General features: G+C 40.7%; 1 protein-coding gene across 1 annotated transcript in view; it reads right to left on the bottom strand.

Moving 5' to 3' along the window:
- Positions 1-18,196, bottom strand: part of USP9X (ubiquitin specific peptidase 9 X-linked) — a 197,140-nt gene that overhangs the window by 12,725 nt on the left and 166,219 nt on the right. The window contains exons 41-45 of the mRNA XM_087721771.1: positions 15,376-15,596; positions 10,818-10,906; positions 8,500-8,656; positions 6,288-6,500; positions 3,211-3,306 (exon numbers count right to left, since the gene is read on the bottom strand). Coding sequence (XP_087577897.1) covers positions 3,211-3,306; positions 6,288-6,500; positions 8,500-8,656; positions 10,818-10,906; positions 15,376-15,596 — 776 coding nt within the window. The remainder of the gene's footprint in view (positions 1-3,210; positions 3,307-6,287; positions 6,501-8,499; positions 8,657-10,817; positions 10,907-15,375; positions 15,597-18,196) is intronic.

Consider the following 18,196-nt stretch of genomic DNA (forward strand, 5'->3'; position numbering starts at 1 on the left):
TGAAAAAGAAATTATTATGTTACAGTATAGACAAATGGAACTTGCATTAAGAATAAGAGGTTTACGTGAAAATAACCAGGAAAATTTGAAACAGATTCTTTCAGAAGCCTTCGATAATCTGATGGGAAGGCCAGGGGGGAATTTTGATTGGCAAATTGAAAAGGTCTATCGTGTTAACTCCTGGCTTGCTAGACAGAAGCAACTTCCAAGGGACATTGTGGTGTACTTTGCTACAAGAGACATGAGGAATATGATATTGCAAGAGTCTTATAAAAACAAGCTTCAAATTGGGGGTCAGGAAGTGACTGTTTTGAAAGAGATACCATCTCAAATGCTAAGTTCTAGGAAAGACTATGCTTTTTTAGTCGAAGAGCTTAAAAATCATCAGCTACAGTTCAGATGGGATGCACCAGTCGGGTTAGCACTCATTTATCGGGGGCAAAGATACCGTCTTAATTCAGTATGGAAGGCCCGAGACTTTTACCATAATATCTTGAAGGCTGGACACCCCGCCCCACCTGGACCTAGAGAAAGAGAACAAGAAGGACAAGATAGACAGCAAACTACACAACTATCAACAAGGATGGATCATCTTTCTCTCTCAGAAGTACAAGGAGCCAAGGAACAAAGACAAACCCATGTGATTACCAGACGAATGGACCAACAATTAAAAAAGCAACAATCACAACAACACCTGTTACCAGTCAAGATGCTACAGGTACCAGCTTAAAAGTAGTGGGAGGAGCCAGACCAAAGGTTAAATTCCAAGATGTTCAGATGGCTCTAAAAAAGCTTCAGGGAGCCAAAGATGACAACTAAGTAACGTCAATGGATTAAACTCCCCACAGAAAAGAAAGAAAATAAATCACTATCTTAAACAGTTCAAGAATGATATAATTTGTTTGCAAGAAACCCACATTAGATCAACTGATCAAAAATATTGGATTAATACAAGACTTGGACAACACTTTATAGCTTCTGCTTCAGAGAAGAAAAATGGTATAGTTATCTACTTAAGGAAGGATATGAAAGCTGAATTAATCGAAGCAGATCCCCAAGGAAGATATATCGCAATAGATTTGGTATTAGAAGGGAAAAGGACATTGCTACTGGGAATATATGCTCCCAATCAGCAACAAGATGGATTTTATAGAAAGCTTTATGATAAATTAGTACAGTGGGATTATAGGTCCTGCATACTATTGGGTGACTGGAATGGTGTTATGGACACTAAGAAAGATAAGAAGATTTCTCGGCAAAATACTCAAATGCGAGCGAAACTACCTAAGTCCTTTTTCGATATGATGGATGATTTTGAACTGAGAGATATTTGGCGAGAAAGAAATGCAGAAGAATACGATTTTACCTTCTTTTCTGACAGACATCAATCCTTTTCTAGAATTGATTTCATACTAACTACCAATGATTTGCATTCTAGGGTAAAGAAGACAAAGATATGTGCCAGAGTTTTATCAGATCATAACCCAGTTTGGATGGAGTTGGGAGGGATGACGCAAGCAAGAAGGTCTTGGAGATTGAATGAAAAAATTTTTAGACATGAGAAATACATTAATGAATGTAAAAAATTGTTAACAGAATACTTTGTTTTTAATATGAATAAGGGTACATCTATGGAAATTGTATGGGATGCAAGTAAAGTGTATATGAGAGGAGCTTTGATAAATCTAAATAGATTACATAGACGCAAACAGGGGGAAAAGCGAACAGAACTGGAAGATGAAATTAGGAAGAAAGAGCAAGAGTTAACTTTAAAACCAGGAGATAAAGAAATTAAAGAAGCAATTACCTTATTAAAAGACCAATTTAATATGCTGATCTCAGACCAGGTAGCCACTAGTCTGTTATATGCAAAACATAACACTTTCTGCAATGCAAATAAATCTGGTAGATGGTTAGCATATCTGATTAGGAAAAAACAAAAATCTCGTAACGTAGCCAAATTACACTTCAGATAATCTTGCAAATGAACTGTAGCAGGGTGGGTTGCTCCCGGTTTAGCCTGGATTGGGCGAACCTGTAGTGGCAGCAGTGGGCTCCGCCCACCGCCTGGATGTTTCTGCGCAGAAGCGAGTGAACCAGTAGTAAAAATAATGGAAATCCACCACTGAACTGTAGAATCAGATCAGTGGTGACTGAAGCACTTAGCCTGGGGCCAACTCTAGGTTAAGACTAAGAAGACATAGGTCTACAGGCACCAAATTAAAAAACAGTAAAAAGACAAAAAGAAATAAAGGCACTCTTGAGCGTCTAGTAATTTCCCAGTGTAATAGTATGAAATGTCGGAGAAAAGAAAAGAAAGGTCTGGGGTTGAAAAATAAGTGTTAAATCTTAAAATCCTGAAGAAAAAGTGTGTGTTACAGAGTGTGTTTTGGAAATTTCTGAGAAAATTGTAAGATGAGCCAAACCAGGAGGCGCCTGCTATGAACTTTATTGTAATTCTTTCTTAAAAGCTGCAGTGCCGAGTTGGGAGTGCCTTCTGATCATGCGTGTGTGTGCGTGTGTGTCTCTGTGCTAGTTAAGAGCGCACCTTCCAGGACTTCCTTTGCGAGTGTAGGTGGAGAGGGGAGAGGGAGGGAGGGAGAGGGGGGAGAGGGGGAGGGAGGGAGAGGGAGAGGGAGAGGGAGGGAGGGGGAGAGAGAGAGAGAGAGAGGGAGGGAGGGGGAGGGAGGGAGAGAGGGAGAGAGGGAGAGAGGGAGAGGGAGAGGGAGAGGGAGAGGGAGAGGGAGAGAGAGAGAGAGAGAGAGAGAGAGAGAGAGAGAGAGAGAGAGAGAGAGAGAGAGAGAGAGAGAGAGAGAGAGAGAGAGAGAGAGAGAGAGAAAACCCAGGTCACAACACTTTGCTAAGGCACCAAAGTATCCAGGCCTGACCCTCACATCAGCACTATGTTTTGCAATCAGGACCTAACATAAGCTACAGCTTATATAATCAAACTGATGTGAGAATTATAGAGTAAAACTTTTGGAGTGTAATTGTCTTCTATCATTAGCAGTCATTTTATGCAAAATGTACACATAGTTTTCAATATTTTGAGGCATTTTAGGCTTGCTTTATAAAATTGCCCTGCAAGTACCAACAAATGTTTGCAATGTCCAAGAGGCTGGCTGTGATTAGAAAGACAAGAGATGGAGTTGCCTTTCACTGACGTTATAGTGAAGTAACAAAGTCTCTTTAAGATTCATCTCTGCTCACCTGTTGATATTGGGTGCCAGGTGAATGGGGGTACAATGGAGCATCTTCTGGTGGAGAAGATTCATGCTCATCAGGAGCATCTGGATCATCTGGCTCCTAGAAATTAAAAAATTGGCAAAGTATTTTATCTGTTTCTTTTTTTATTTAAAAATGATTATTTTCCTATACATTTGTTAAGTTTACACAGTACAGACATTTAACTCATAGATCTAATAATTTTTAAATTACCAAATATAGAACAAAGTCATTCCATTTTTGTGCATGCATCACTCTCAAAGGGAATTTTATATGTACAGTATATCACAGAAGTGAGTACACCCCCTCACATTTTGTAAATATTCAAGTGTATCTTTTCATGTGACAACCCTGAAGAAATGACACTTGGCTACAATGTAAAATAGTGAGTATACAGCTTGTATAACAGTGTAAATGTGCTGTCCCCTCAAAATAGCGCAACGCACAGCCATTAATGTCTTAACTGCTGGCAACAAAAATGAGTACATCCCTAAGTGATAATGTCCAAATGGGGCCGAAAATGTAAATATTTTGTGTGGCCACCATTATTTTCCGGCACTGCCTTAACCCTCTTGGGCATAGAGGTCATCAGAGCTTCACAGGTTTCCACTGGAGTCCTCTTCCACTCTTACATGATGATGTCACAGAGCTGGTGGATGTTAAGAGTTCTTGCGCACCTCCACCTTCCGTTTCAGGATGCCCCGTACATGCTCAATAGGGTTTAGGTCTGCAGATATGCTTGGCCAGTCCACCACCTTTACCCTCAGTTTCTTTAGCAAGGCAATGATCATTTTGGAGGTGTGTTTGGGTTCGTTATCTTGTTGGAATACTGCCTGTGGCTCAGTCTCTGAAGGGAGAGGATCATGCTCTGTTTCAGAATGTCACAGTACATGTTGGCATTCATGGTTCTCTCAATGAACTGTAGCTCCCCAGTGCCTGCAACTCTCATGTAGCCCCAGACCACGACATTCTCTCCACTATACCTGACTGTAGACAAGACACACTTCTCTTTGTACCTCTCACCTTGTTGCTGCCGCACACGCTTCACACCATCTGAATCAAATAAGTTTATCATAGTCTCACTGGACCACAGGACGTGGTTCCAAAAATCTATGTCCTTAGTCTGCTTATTTGCAGCAAAATGTTTGCGGGCTTTCTTTAGAAGAGGCTTCCTTCTGGGATGGCAGCCCTGCAGACCAATTTGATGCAGTGTGCAGCATATGGTCTGGGCACTGACAGGCTGACCCCCCCCCCCACTGCCCCCTTCAACCTCTGCAGCAATGCTGGCCACACTCATACATCTATTTCCCAAAGCCAACTCTAGATATGATGCTGAGCACGGGCACTCAACTTATTTGGTCGACCATGATGAGGCTTCTTCTGAGTGGAACCTGTCCTATTAAACCGCTGTATGGTCTTGGCCACTGTGTTGCAGCTCAGTTTCAGGGTCTTGGCAATCTTCTTATAGCCTATGCTAGGCATGTCCAAAGTCCAGCCCGGGGGCCAATTGTGGTCCGTTTTCAAATTTTGAGCAGCCTGCAGCCTCTTCTCCCCACCGGCTCAGCCTGTCACTCATCCCCGCCATCCGGCGTTTTTTCCTTCACCCCACATTAATTGTTAATGGTTCAAAGAATATCAGGCTGAATGGTCGGACCCACACATTTTCACCTCACTAAATCTGGCCCTCCTTGCAAAAAGTTAGGACATCCCTGGTCTAGGCCATGTTTATGTAGAGCAGCAATTCATTTTTTTCAGATCCTCAGAGAGTTCATTGCCATGAGGTGCCATGTTGAACTTCCAGTGACCAATATGAGAGGGTGATAACACCAAATTTAACACACCTGCTCCCCCTTCACACCTGAGACCTTGTAACACTAATGAGTCACATGACACCAGGGAGGGAAAATGGCTACTTGGGTACCATTTAAACATTATCGCTTAGGGGTGTACTCACTTTTGTTGCTGTGATATACTGTATGTACTTAACATCTTGGTATATTAATATCTGCAACCCACTTGCCACTAATCAATGACCCATAGAAACATCATTCTACTAGTGTTATGTGTTTGTCATCTACATTTTCTTCATTGTGAGGTGCTATGCTGTACAACAGAGTGCTCCTAATAAAGGAGAAAATAGAAAATACTGCATATGGCTCTGTTCCACTGGAATTACTCCTGTTTGACTATGCTGACTTTTGCCCTATTGTCTATTCTAGCAAGAATACACAATACTCAATTATTTTAGTGAGCTTCAAAAAACTAGATATAATTCAATATTTATTGATTACTAATAAGTCAAAAAATGTTTGCTAAATGGATTATTCTCACATTGACTATGCATATGAGGCACTGGAATAACAAAGGGTCAGGTCAGAACTTTTAATAGTTGCTGAATTAGATTTTTTAGTCCAATGCACTGATTTTGGCTCTCAGTTTATGTTTTAAATAAGTTTGTAATACAGAACCACTCTATGGTTAATTGAGTTTTTATTATGAAAAGAAAATAATCATGAATATGAAAACTGGGCTTGATAATAACTGAAAATTACTGATTTACACAAATGTCACAAGCTCTCCCATATCTTTTCTTCTTCTATTGCATGCTCAACATGTTTGATATTATGATTTATAGAAGTTCAAAACTTTAAACTCTACTATGGCTTAATATGTAGTATGGAGAAATTTTGATAAAATCAAAGAAATAAAAAATCTGCAAATTTAGAGAACATTTAGTGAATCTCCTTTTTATGTAGGATTTTTTCCTCAATATGTTGTACCAAGGGAAAATAGCATCTTGGTATAATGTACTCTTTAATATTAATATTTTATATCCAATTTTAACATGAAAATCATCAGCTCTTTTTCAAGATTTAACCCAATTAAAATAACTTCATTACTGCATGAAGAAACTATAAATTTCTGGTTTTAAAAGCTCATATTAAAGTGTTATATCAAAATATCAATCCATATATCTATTATATAAGTTGTAATTCTCTTAAGAATTTTGTGATAGAGTATCTGTGTACCAATGAATTTCAAAATCACATTAGATTTCTCACCTCTTCGGGGCACAGTTCACAAGCCTTTGCAAGAGTCATTCTTGCACTGTGAGATCTTTCCAGAAAGTAACCATTTGATGTTTCATTACTCTGTACTGGTGGAGACCAGTTATTGTATGTATACTGTGGGTTGCCTGTGTAAGGCCTACGTTCTAGCTCATCTCCAAGCCACTCTACTGCCCAGGTCCACTTTCTCTTCAAATCTCCATTACTCTGTAGAGATAAAATGAAGTCATTCCATATTTGAAGAATTATTCCAATTCTTCCATTCTATTCAGCTTTTAATATAATGTATTGCTTCTTGCTCACGACTGAAAATTAAAGAAATACTAAAAAGGGTCTTTCTATAGAGGCAGGATTTCACTCAATATTAATTTGATTTACCTATCATATTTTTTGGAGTATAAGAAGCACCTTTTTACCCCCCAAAAGAGGGTGAAAATCTGGGTGCATCTTATACTCCAAATGTAGCCCTGCCACCTGGTCCGCATGTTGGGTTTTTGGGTGGTTCCAGGCAGCGGGGATCCTCACTTCCACATAGAGTCTGATTCTCGAAGCAGCCCAGGGAATTGCATTGAAAGCCTTTTGAAGGCCCCCTCAGTATCTGCTAAGTGCTTGCCGCTCCTCTGACACCTGCTGAGCCTCCTCCCACCACAGACGCAACTTCTCTTTTCCCCTGGCCAGATCTGTCACCTGAAACGTGAGGATCATGGAGGAAAGAGCTTTCAGGTGGCAGCGCCTTCCGCACACACTGTTTTTGGAATCAGGGAGGGGATCCGCCGCCTGAAAATGCTTTCCTCCACGATCCTCAGCGGTGTCAGAAGGGTGGCAAGGGAGTTGAGCCTTCTCCACTCGCAACGTCATCGCCCTAAGGGCATTGCTGGCAGCCGCTTCTCGCAGCTCAGGAGGCTCAGCTCAGAAGTTCAAAGGAGGCTTTGAATCAAGCTTGATTGTACCCCATTCCATGTTTTTAACTTCCCGATCTAGTGTCCAGAGAAATCTAGCGTCTCCGAGGCATCTCTCATTTGCAGGAAGAGGAGGAGGGTGGCATGTACAAAAGTCTCTGAGTAACTGGAAAAGAAAACCGCACTTGGAACCTGCCGAAAACCGTCACCAGAAAAGCACAGCTTTTGTATTATGGTGCCCTCCTCCTGCAAATGAGAGGTGCCTCAGGGACGCTAGATTTCTCTGGATGCTAGATCAGGAAGTTAAAAACATGGAATGGGGTACAATCAAGCTTGATTCAAAGGCTTTGGCTTTGGAACGTTGCGCTGCCACCCAGAAATGCTTTTACAGTGATCTCTGCAGAGCCCACTTCACCTGCCCCTTCTCAGGCAGTTCCAGACAGCAGAGATTGCAGTCACAGCGTTTTGGTGTGGCAGCGAAGCGATCTCAGGAGCTCGACTGTATCTCATTCTAGGTTTTTAACTTCCCAATCTAGCGACCATAGAAAAGCCTTTGTGGAGAGGAGACTTCCTCTTCTCTTCCTCACCCCCACCTCCAATCTGCCTGGATCTGTCATACAGCAAAGAGATATGGTAGCTGGGCACCTGCTTTTGCACTGAGACTAAGGAAGTGGGGTTGCGAAGAGGACTGTGAACAAACCAGGTTTTTCAAGGAGGCAGCCTTGCCAGATTGTATTCTTTGGGCTTCCCTTTTGCCTCTCAGGCACAACCACAAGAAGCCATTAATCCAAGTGGAAGGGATCCCCACCCCTCCTCGCCCAATTGGCCGTTCCCGGTCGATCGCAGCAGTGGCAGTTTGGCAGCCCCCACATGTTTTTCTCTCCTCACTGAAGAGAAGAAGAGAGCCGACTGCCGCTCCTTAGGCCAAGCAGTTCTGTGTGTGCTGGTCAGAGGAAAAAAATAAAGTTCAGAGAGATATGTTCAGTCCTCTCCTGCCGTGGGGAGGGGTAGAGAAAAGTGGATTTAAGATCGATAAAAGGCTTACTCTTTAGGATGATCGACCCCCCACACATCGCGTTTTTGCCCGCCCCAGCCCCCTGCAGAGTGCTCCAGGGGACCGGGGAGGGCAAAAAGTTGTTTTTTTGTTTTGTTTACCTCTTGGTGTGTCTTATACTCGGGTGTGTTTTATACTTCAAAAAATACAGTAGTTTATTCTGTTGAGAATTCAGTTGTGACCAAAAAAGGCTCCATCAATCCATGTTTTTTTCTTTCAATGAGCATCACACAAACAATATTGAAACAATTACCTGTAAAATTTGATACGCCACAGGACAGTTGCTGAAGAGAGCCACCATACATTTTATACACTGGTAAGCCCTTTTTTGATAATGGTTCTTGGATCGTTGAATGGTATCAAACAACCCATCACGATCATCTGGAATTCCTTTAAGTGCATTGTGAATCCTTAGGAAACCCAAACAAATCAAAAGATCAGAATGTCCCAAAGGCTAAAAATCTATATAACTGTTCCTGTTATAAAAAGGTAGTTTTATTACTTTTCAACTTGTCCTCTGGAATAGACCCAGTTATTTCACAATGAAAGAACTGATATTCAGCAAAGGCAAATTTATGCTAATTTCTAACATTTTTTTCATTACTACTCTGAGCTACAAAAGAAGGAAGGATTCATTAAAACCACCTTTCCTCACTTTTCTTGGATTTGTTTTAAAAAATAGCAAGCAGCTTTGTAATTTAACATAAATGAGTATCACTTTAATATTAACAGAAACTTCTGTTATATAATAAATAAAAGGGAACACAGAATATCTTGGAAGATAATTGCAGAGGACCAACTTAAGAAGCAACAAAAATCATAATTCATGTACCTTTAATATCTGAAACTGTAACTAATATTGATAGAATATCCACTTATCTATATTCATTAAGACATCTAAATAGCAGAATATTAAATACCTATTATATAAATGCCATTGTGCTGAAACTATTAAAATGAGAAGATGGAGCAATATATCTTCTATCTATCTAGATTTAATGATATGTTAAAGAGTTGAGCTAATTCTATCCTACTACTTTTAACTACTCTTTTGTATATTCTTTATTACACTGTGTGCACAATTATTAGGCAAGTTAGTATTTGTGATCACAGGTGCATCAAACGTTTTGTTGCAAATAGTCAACAGGGTCACAAGAAACGTCTTGAGGAAAATAGACGCACATTAACTGTCAAAGATTGGAGAAGAATCAAATGTGAAGCTACCAGGAATCCATTATCCTCCAGTGCTGTCATATTCCAGAACTGCAACATACCTGGTGTGCCCAAAAGTACAAGGTGTTCAGTGCTCAGAGACATGGCCAAGCTAAGGAAGGCTGAAACCCAACCACCACGGAACAAGACACATAAGTTGAAATGGCAAGACTGGGCTACAAAATATCTGAAGACAAGATTTTTCAAAGGTTTTATGGATTGATAAGATGAGAGTGACTTGATGGACTAGAAGGATGGGCCCGTGGCTGGATCAGTAACAGGTCCAGAGCTCCACTTTGACTCAGGCGCTCGCAAGATGGATGTGGGGTACTGGTATGGGCTTGCATTATTAATGATGAGCTAGTTGGACCTTTTCGAGTTGAAGATGAACTCAAAAACAACTCTCAAATCTACTGCCAGTTTTTAAAAGACACTTTCTTCAAGCAGTGGTACAGGAAAAAGTGTGCATCCTTCAAGACCACCATGTTTTTTATGCAGGACAATGCTCCATTGCATGCATCAAAGTACTCCACTGTGTGGCTAGCCAGTAAATGCCTTAAAGATGAAAGAATAATGACATGCCCCCTTTCCTCACCTGACCTAAACCCTATTGAGAACATGTGGGCCTTTCTTAAATGGGACATTTATGGTGAAGGAAAACATTACACCTTTCTGAACAGTGTCTGAGAGGCTGTGGTTACTGCTGCACAAAAAGTTGATCGTCAACAGATCAAGAAACTGACATACTCTGTGAATGGAAGGCTTATGACTGTTTTTGAAAAGAAGGGTGGCTATATTGATCACTGATTTTTTGTTTGGAAATGTCAGAAATGTTTATCTGTACATTTTGAGTTGTTTTTTTATTATTCTCACCTTAGATGCAAATAAACAAGTGAGATGGACAAATGTTCCTTTTCCATTTAGTTGCATAATAATTCTGCAGACTAATAGTTGTCCAATAATTGTCCACACAGTGTATATTAGCAATGCTATATTTTCAGTTTCACTTTGACATATCTTTAGTTACTATATTTTACCAATAAAATATTTAAATGTTAGGAAGAATAAAGAGATTTTGTCTTAGAAATATAATTATCCATTACATCCACCCCCAGTACAAATGCATACATAAATTTCAAATCTGTCATTCTGACTTTGAATAAATCCCATCCAATTATTAACTGATCCTTTTTCTGGGGCAATAGGGTACCCCTTGTCACCTGAATATCTCTTGCTCAAATAGATAATTTACATTGTTATAGAAATAGAATTTGCCTTTGTTAGGCAAGTTAATAATTCGTTTTAGGCTTCTAGTAGATTTTCAAACAGAAGAAAAGACCAAGAATCTCAAATGCTAACCTGTGAGTCTGCCAAGAATCCTCAATTAGTAAGATTTGGAGAAGTAGATCCAAATAAGGTCGAAGTTCATATGTGTAAGAATAAGCAACCTTGAAAGGAAAATATTTACATACAACTTCTGATAATTCAAACGTATTATCACAAATAATATGTATCATGAATTAGTATTATGAACTTTTTTAGGTCATAACAAACTATTGGAAAAATGTTTTAAATAAGATTTTATAATTGCATGATTAATTACTCTTCATGTACATATGCCTCTGAGTCTAGGTATGTATATGTCCATATGCAATTGTGTGTGTGTATGTGTAAAAATCATTGAATTCTAGGAACATTCTTTATTAAAATAAAAATATTAAAAATACACAAGTATTTTCCAATGTTTTATACTTCTCCACTAGATTAGTTCACGTTCAATTCACAAATCAATTATCCTAAATTTGGGGAAGTCTATTTTTCTTTCTCCTATTCATATTCTAGTTCTACTAATACATGACTATGGTTTCTGATTTTTGAAAGCATAAAATAAAATATAGATGAGTCAACTTGAGAATATACTGTACTACGATACCAAACCAAGAACTGCAGCAACATTGCAGCTAACTATGGTTTTTGTTTTTTGATGTGATGTGCTAGTGCCTAGAGGCTGTTAGGGTCTGGATGGGGGTTAACAAGCTTGTACTCAACCTGGATAAGACCGAGTGGCTGGTGTGTTTCCCTCCTACTAATTGGCCAAGTTTTCCATCTCTCAGGCTGGGGGGTCAAACAGTACGCCCCTCAGACAGGGTCCGCAATTTGGGAGTCCTGGACCCACAGCTGACTTTCGAACACCACTTGTCGGCTGTGACCAGGGGGGCATTTGCCCAGGTTCGCCTGGTGCACCAATTGAGTCCCTACCTGAACCGGGAGGCCCTCACAACAGTCACTCGTGCCCTTGTGACCTCTAGACTGGACTACTGCAATGTGCTCTACATGGGGCAGCCCTTGAAGAGCATTCGGAGACTTCAGCTTGTCCAGAATGCAGCCGCGCGAGCGATCGTGGGTGCAGATCGTGGGTGCACCTCGGTTCACCCACGTAACACCTATCCTCCGCGAGCTGCACTGGCTGCCTATTGGTCTTCGGATACGCTTCAAGGCGCTAGTCGTCACTTATAAAGCCCTTCATGGTGTTGGACCTGGGTACTTGAGAGACCGCCTGCTGCCAATTACCTCCAATAGACTGATTAGATCCCACAGATTAGGCCTCCTCCGAATTCCATCCGCTGGCCAATGCCGGCTGGCGACTACCCGGAGGAGAGCCTTCTCTGTGGCTACTCCGACCCTCTGGAACGAGCTCCCCGTGGAGATTCGAACCCTCACCACCCTCCAGGCCTTCCGCAAAGCCCTTAAAACCTGGCTGTTCCGGCAGGCCTGGGGCTAAAGAGCTTTTGCCCCCCCCCCTTGAATGGTATGGTTGTTGTGTGCTTTTAAATTGTGTATTGTTTTGTTTGTCTTTTTATCCCTTATCTGTATCCCCTTCCCTGACTTGGATTGTGAGCCGCCCTGAGTCCCCTCCGGGGAAAAGGGCGGCATATAAGTGCAATAAATTCAATTCAATTCAATTGTTTTGACAGTACAGTGAAACTTTGATTTAAATGACTGACTGCGAAGGGAAGGTCTCCATTATTTACAAATGTGCATTATATATAGTTTCATTATTACAGCAATTTAGCTCATGTGCATGAAGACACCATAATGAAAGTTATATCATTTTAATGCATGACATTTATGTCGTAATTTCATTATACAAATTAAGTAAACCACTGTGGAAATATGGTCTATCTTCGTGATGGCAAACCTGTGGTACATGAAGCCATATTTGCCGGCACAGCAGCCCTCAGCTCCGGCTTATTTTCAGCCTTCCGGAGGGCCGGGGGAGGCCATTTTCGCTCTACCCAGGCTTCAGGAAAGTCTCTGGACCTTCAGAGGGTGAAAAACAGACCCAATGGCCCAACCGGAAGTTAGGGAATGAACTTCTGGTTGGGCTGTTGGGCTGTTTTTCGCCCTCCCCCTTCTGCGACGGCTGGAGGAGGTGGGAGTGAGAGGCACCGTTTTACGGTGGTTCTCCTCCTACCTCTCTGACAGGTTGCAGTCGGTGTTGGTCGGGGGGCAAAGGTCGACCCCTAGGCCCCTTAAATGTGGTGTGCCACAGGGTTTGGTCTTGCCCCCCCTCCTATTTAACATCTACATGAAGCTGCTGGGCGAGCACGGGGTAAAGTACCATCAATATGTGGATGATACACAATTGTATCTTTGCGCCCTGTGCCAGCTCAGTGTAGCAGCAGACGCGATGTGCCGATGCCTGGAAGCTGTCAGGATCTGGATGGGGGTGAACAAACTTGTACTCAATCCTGATAAGACTGAGTGGCTTTGGATGCTGCCCCCGAAGGACAGCCTACACAGTCCATCCTTAATCCTGGGGGGTGAAAATTTACACCACTCAGAGAGGGCCTGCAATTTGGGAGTCCTCCTGGATTCGCAGCTGACACTGGAACACCATCTGTCAGCTGTGACCAGGGGGGCCTTTGCCCAGGTTCGCCTGGTGCACCAATTGCGGCCCTATTTGGATCGGGAGGCACTTCAAACGGTCACTCACGCCTTTGTCACCTCAAGGCTAGATTATTGCAAAGCGCTCTACGTGGGGCTACCCTTGAAAAGCGTTTGGAGACTGCAGCTAGTCCAGAATGCGGCCGCGCGAGCAATATTGGGTGTACCGAGGTATACCCATGTTACACCTATCCTCCGCGAACTGCACTGGCTATCAATTGGTCTCTGGATGCAATTCAAGGTGTTGGTTATTAACTTTAAAGCCCTACATGGCTTAGGGCTAGCGTACCTGCGAAACCGCCTACTGCCACATACCTCCCAGCAGCTGGTGAGATCCCACAGATTGGGCCTCCTTCAGATGCCGTCAGCCAGACAATGTCGGCTGGCGGCTCCCCGGAGGAGAGCCTTCTCTGTGGCTGCTCCGACCCTTTGGAATGAGCTACCCCCAGAGATCCGGACCTTACCCACTCTCATGGCCTTCAGGAAAGCTGTTAAGACCTGGCTATTCCGGCAGGCCTGGGGCTGTTGACCTCATTGTTGAGGTCCAGCCCCGATTAGAACGAATGCATGTGTGGTGCTTTTAAATCTGTCTTTATATATAATTTCTTTCTTCCTCTTCTTTTTGTAAGCCGCCCGGAGTCCTGCGGGATTGGGCGGCATATAAATTCTATTAATAAAATAAATAAAATATATAAAATAAATAAAATATATAAAATAAATAAAATATATAAAATAAATAAAATATATAAAATAAATAAAATATATAAAATAAATAAAATATATAAAATAAATAAAATATATAAAATAAATAAAATATATAAAATAAATAAAATATATAAAATAAATAAAATATATAAAATAAATAAAATATATAAAATAAATAAAATATATAAAATAAATAAAATCGTGACCCGTCAAAAGCGCGGACCACAAAAGCGCGATCGACGAAAGCGCGCATTTGACGTCATCACAGCGCGACGAAAAAAATTAAAAATTGAAATAAAAATAAAATTAAAGCAAGACGATTCACGGAAAGGTAAGCGTTAGGTTTAGGGTTAGGGTTAGGGTTAGGTTAAGGGTTAGGTTTAGAGCGTTAGGGTTACGTTTAGCGTTAGGTTAAGGGTTAGTTTAGGTTAGATTTAGGGTTAGGTTAAGGGTTAGGTTTAGGGTTAGGTTTAGGGTTAGGTTTGGGGGGGGTTAGGGTAAGGTTTTCGCTTTATTTTTACATTTTTCGATCACAGCGCGATGTTTTCGTCGCGCTGTGATGACGTCATGTACGCGCTTTTGTCGAGCGCGATTTTGTCCTCCGCGGTTTTGTGGTGGAACCAAATAAAATATATAAAATAAATAAAATATATAAAATAAATAAAATATATAAAATAAATAAAATATATAAAATAAATAAAATATATAAAATAAATAAAATATATAAAATAAATAAAATATATAAAGATTGTTTCTGAACTTCCAGTTGGCCCGTTGGGTCTGTTTTTCACTCTCCCCAGGCTTCAGGAAAGCCTCCGGAACCTGGGGAGGGCAAAAACTCCCTCCTACATGGGAGGGTCATGCATGCATGCACAGGTGGGTGGGGCACGCACCATCCATCACTGTTCTATGTCATGTAAAATCCTTTGTTAATTGAGTTTTGCCATATAGTGTGAATTAAACTGCATGAAAACTGTTTATGAATTGCTTCCCATGCACTGAAGTTGCTTCTTCAACAGTAAAAATCGGTTCTTAAAGTTCAGTGCGACAAAAGACATAAACCAAACCAATTCCTGTGAGCTGATTCAGAAACTTCAATTCTGCTATTAATTACTTGTTTTAATATGCTGGAGCCATTTTGCTTGGAAATATATTTGAGATGTGGGCCACAAATATTTTATATGGATATGAATCAAACGGTACATATATCAGTAACAATGATATGACAAAACCATTTCCACAGGATACACTTTTTTGCTTTTACCTGCCAAAGTAGTTCACTGAGAACTGTAGATGAAAACTGAGGATTTTCCCAACAGCAGAAACGAAGTAGTTTGATAGTCTCTTCTGAATTACTACAATCTTCTATGATTTTTTTCACATAACTGGTCCGCACAAACAAAATGTCTGCCACATTTTGCTGCAGTGCCATTATTGGTTGTGATAAATTAGGATCACCGTATGGATTGCTAAGTGGAGGATTACCTAAAATAAGTATGCAGTACTTTACTTTTTGCTCTTAATGATATATATTAATAACATCAACTTCTATAACCCATGCTAACACACAAACATACATTATCTCCTATTTAACAGAAAACTCTTGCACAGGTGTTTACCTAGATCATGGGGGGGGAATTAATTTTCCCAAGGGGCCACATGAGAAACCGGAACAGTTGAGGAGGACTGCCATGCCCCCTCCCCCCCACTGCTGCCTTCCTACCCACAATCACTGTTGGCCAGTCAGAGATAGCTAAAGGGCCAGATGTGGACTGGATGAGGCCCACAGGCTGTAAAATGCCCAGGATTGACCTAGATTTAACACTGCAACAAAGATACATATATAATTGAAGTTGTAGCAATTATTTGCAGGAACATCAGTTACTTATGTAAAATGTCATTCCAGAATCTTATTGGAGCTAGCTATTTGACAATGCTACTTGACAACTGTATTAAAACAACAGTAAAAGGAAGCTTTATCACTGGCATTGATTTCTATTTTACTAGCAAATAATATAATTTTATTTAAAAGTATAATTCAAATTATGACAAAATTAACACAAGGAAGCTGATGTTTAAGTAAAAGCTACAGCTGTGTGAAAAACTCCTGCAAACTTTACGGTTTATGACATTTTTTGGATAGGCCATTGATTTTATGATATTTTATGCCAACTGCCATGCATTGTTATATTTAAATAAATACTGGTGGTTTTTAAGTGAAAAGCATAAGCTTTTTGCAATTTGGTGCTGTTTGGATTGGGATTGTGAATTTTCTTGCATACTTACAATACTATAAAAACAGATTAACTGATGCATACTCAGTGGCATACGTGTTGCAATGACTAAGGCCGATGCTAGTGTTTTGTTAACATTTTTATTGTTTGTGGCTCTGAAAAAGACCATTTAAGTAAGCAAACATGATTACTAATATGAAATTAGTATTGCTTATCACCAGGCGGCATTGCTTTGGCATAGACTGTATAAGCCTTTGCACATGATCTTTGGTGACAATGTGGTGCCAGGCTGCAATAATGGATTCAATCAGCTCCTGCTTGGTCTTCGGATGCTTCTTGCTTATTTCGTAACCAATCTTGACCCACAAGTTCTCATTTGGATTCAAATCCAGGCTCTGAGCTGGCCAATCCAGGAGTCAAACACCATGCTTCTTCATCCACTGCCGGATGGACTTGGCTCAATGACAAGGAGCGTTGTCATCCTGGAAGTAAAAGTCCTTCCCTACAAGTTGCTGAGCTGAAGGAAGCATGGTCTTTTCCAGGATTTCAACACACTGCTTGGAATTCATGATTCCCTGCACGATTTGTATCTGACCAATACCAGAAGCAACGATACAGCCCCAGATCATTACGTGCAATGGATGCTTCACAGATAGATTCAGGCAGTATGGCCTAAATTCTTCAGCTGGAAATCTTCTGACATACTTATTGCACTGATTCCCAGTCAAGTAGAAATTGCTCTCCTTACTGAAGATGACCTTGGCCCACTGTTCGTTGGTCCACTTAGCATACTTCTTGGCCCATGCACGTTGACGAGAGCGATGAGCGTCTGTGAGCAAAGGTTTACTTTGAGTCCTGCAACCTTTAAGCCTTCTGGCAAGCAGTCTGTGACTCACTGTGCTTGTGCACACTTTTACATCACATGTTTCACCCCAAATTCTTGTAATCTGAGGTGAGGTGAGCTTCCTGTCAGCCATCAAAATGCGTTGCAGAGCCCGATCTTGCCGTTTTGTCGACTTTCTTGGTCTTCCAGAGTGGAGCCTGTCATTAACTGAACCAGTTATTGGGTATTTTTCAACCACTCTGCTCACTGTGGTGTGATGGCATTTCACTCTCTTGGCTATTTCTGTACAGGAGTAATCCTCTTCATGAAGCACAATGATGCGATGCCGCTGCTCAGTACTGGTGAAAACAAAGGCCTTCATCCTTGCTCGCAGCCAGAACTAAATTAAATTTCTTGATGCTTTTCAGGCCTATTTAGTCAGAGAGTATGACAACATTGATTGGCTCATAGATTTAGCCTCTATGCATTTTGATTGGTCAGCCAAAGCTCGCTGCTGATTGGCTACTTTTGATCCCAACATTCTTGAAAATTCAAGTTTTAGCACATAAAATCACTCAAAACCTTTAAAAGACTTTGGTTATATTAATAAAAATTATGCATCTCAATCAGACTACAGAAATTTTCATCAAAGTAATAATTTTGCGTGGTTTCTATGAGTGAAAAGTTGATTAAAAATGTAAATACAGCTTAAAACTGAAAGCGTGCAGGACTTTTTCACACAGCTGTAGTACTTCTTCTAAGGACAGAATGCAGTCCATGCTTCTAAGTGGAAGCATTCACCAAATGCACAGTTGTACAATGCAATCAAATCTAAGAACTAAAATTTCCATTTTCTACTTCAAACTGATTCATGCTGTTTCTGAAGAAAGCACCTCAGAACCTGATCACTCTCACCTCAGTACAGAATATACATCAGTCTATACAAATATTGATATAACATATTCAGTAAGATCTAACAGTAACAAAATTTCTTATCAGCATAACAGATGATTTAAATTTCTCATTAT

Source organism: Thamnophis sirtalis, unplaced genomic scaffold (genome assembly GCF_051295495.1).
Source record: "Thamnophis sirtalis isolate CommonGarterSnake01/CBP01778 unplaced genomic scaffold, rThaSir2_p1.2 scaffold_8, whole genome shotgun sequence".
NCBI classification, from domain to species: Eukaryota; Metazoa; Chordata; class Lepidosauria; order Squamata; family Natricidae; genus Thamnophis; species Thamnophis sirtalis.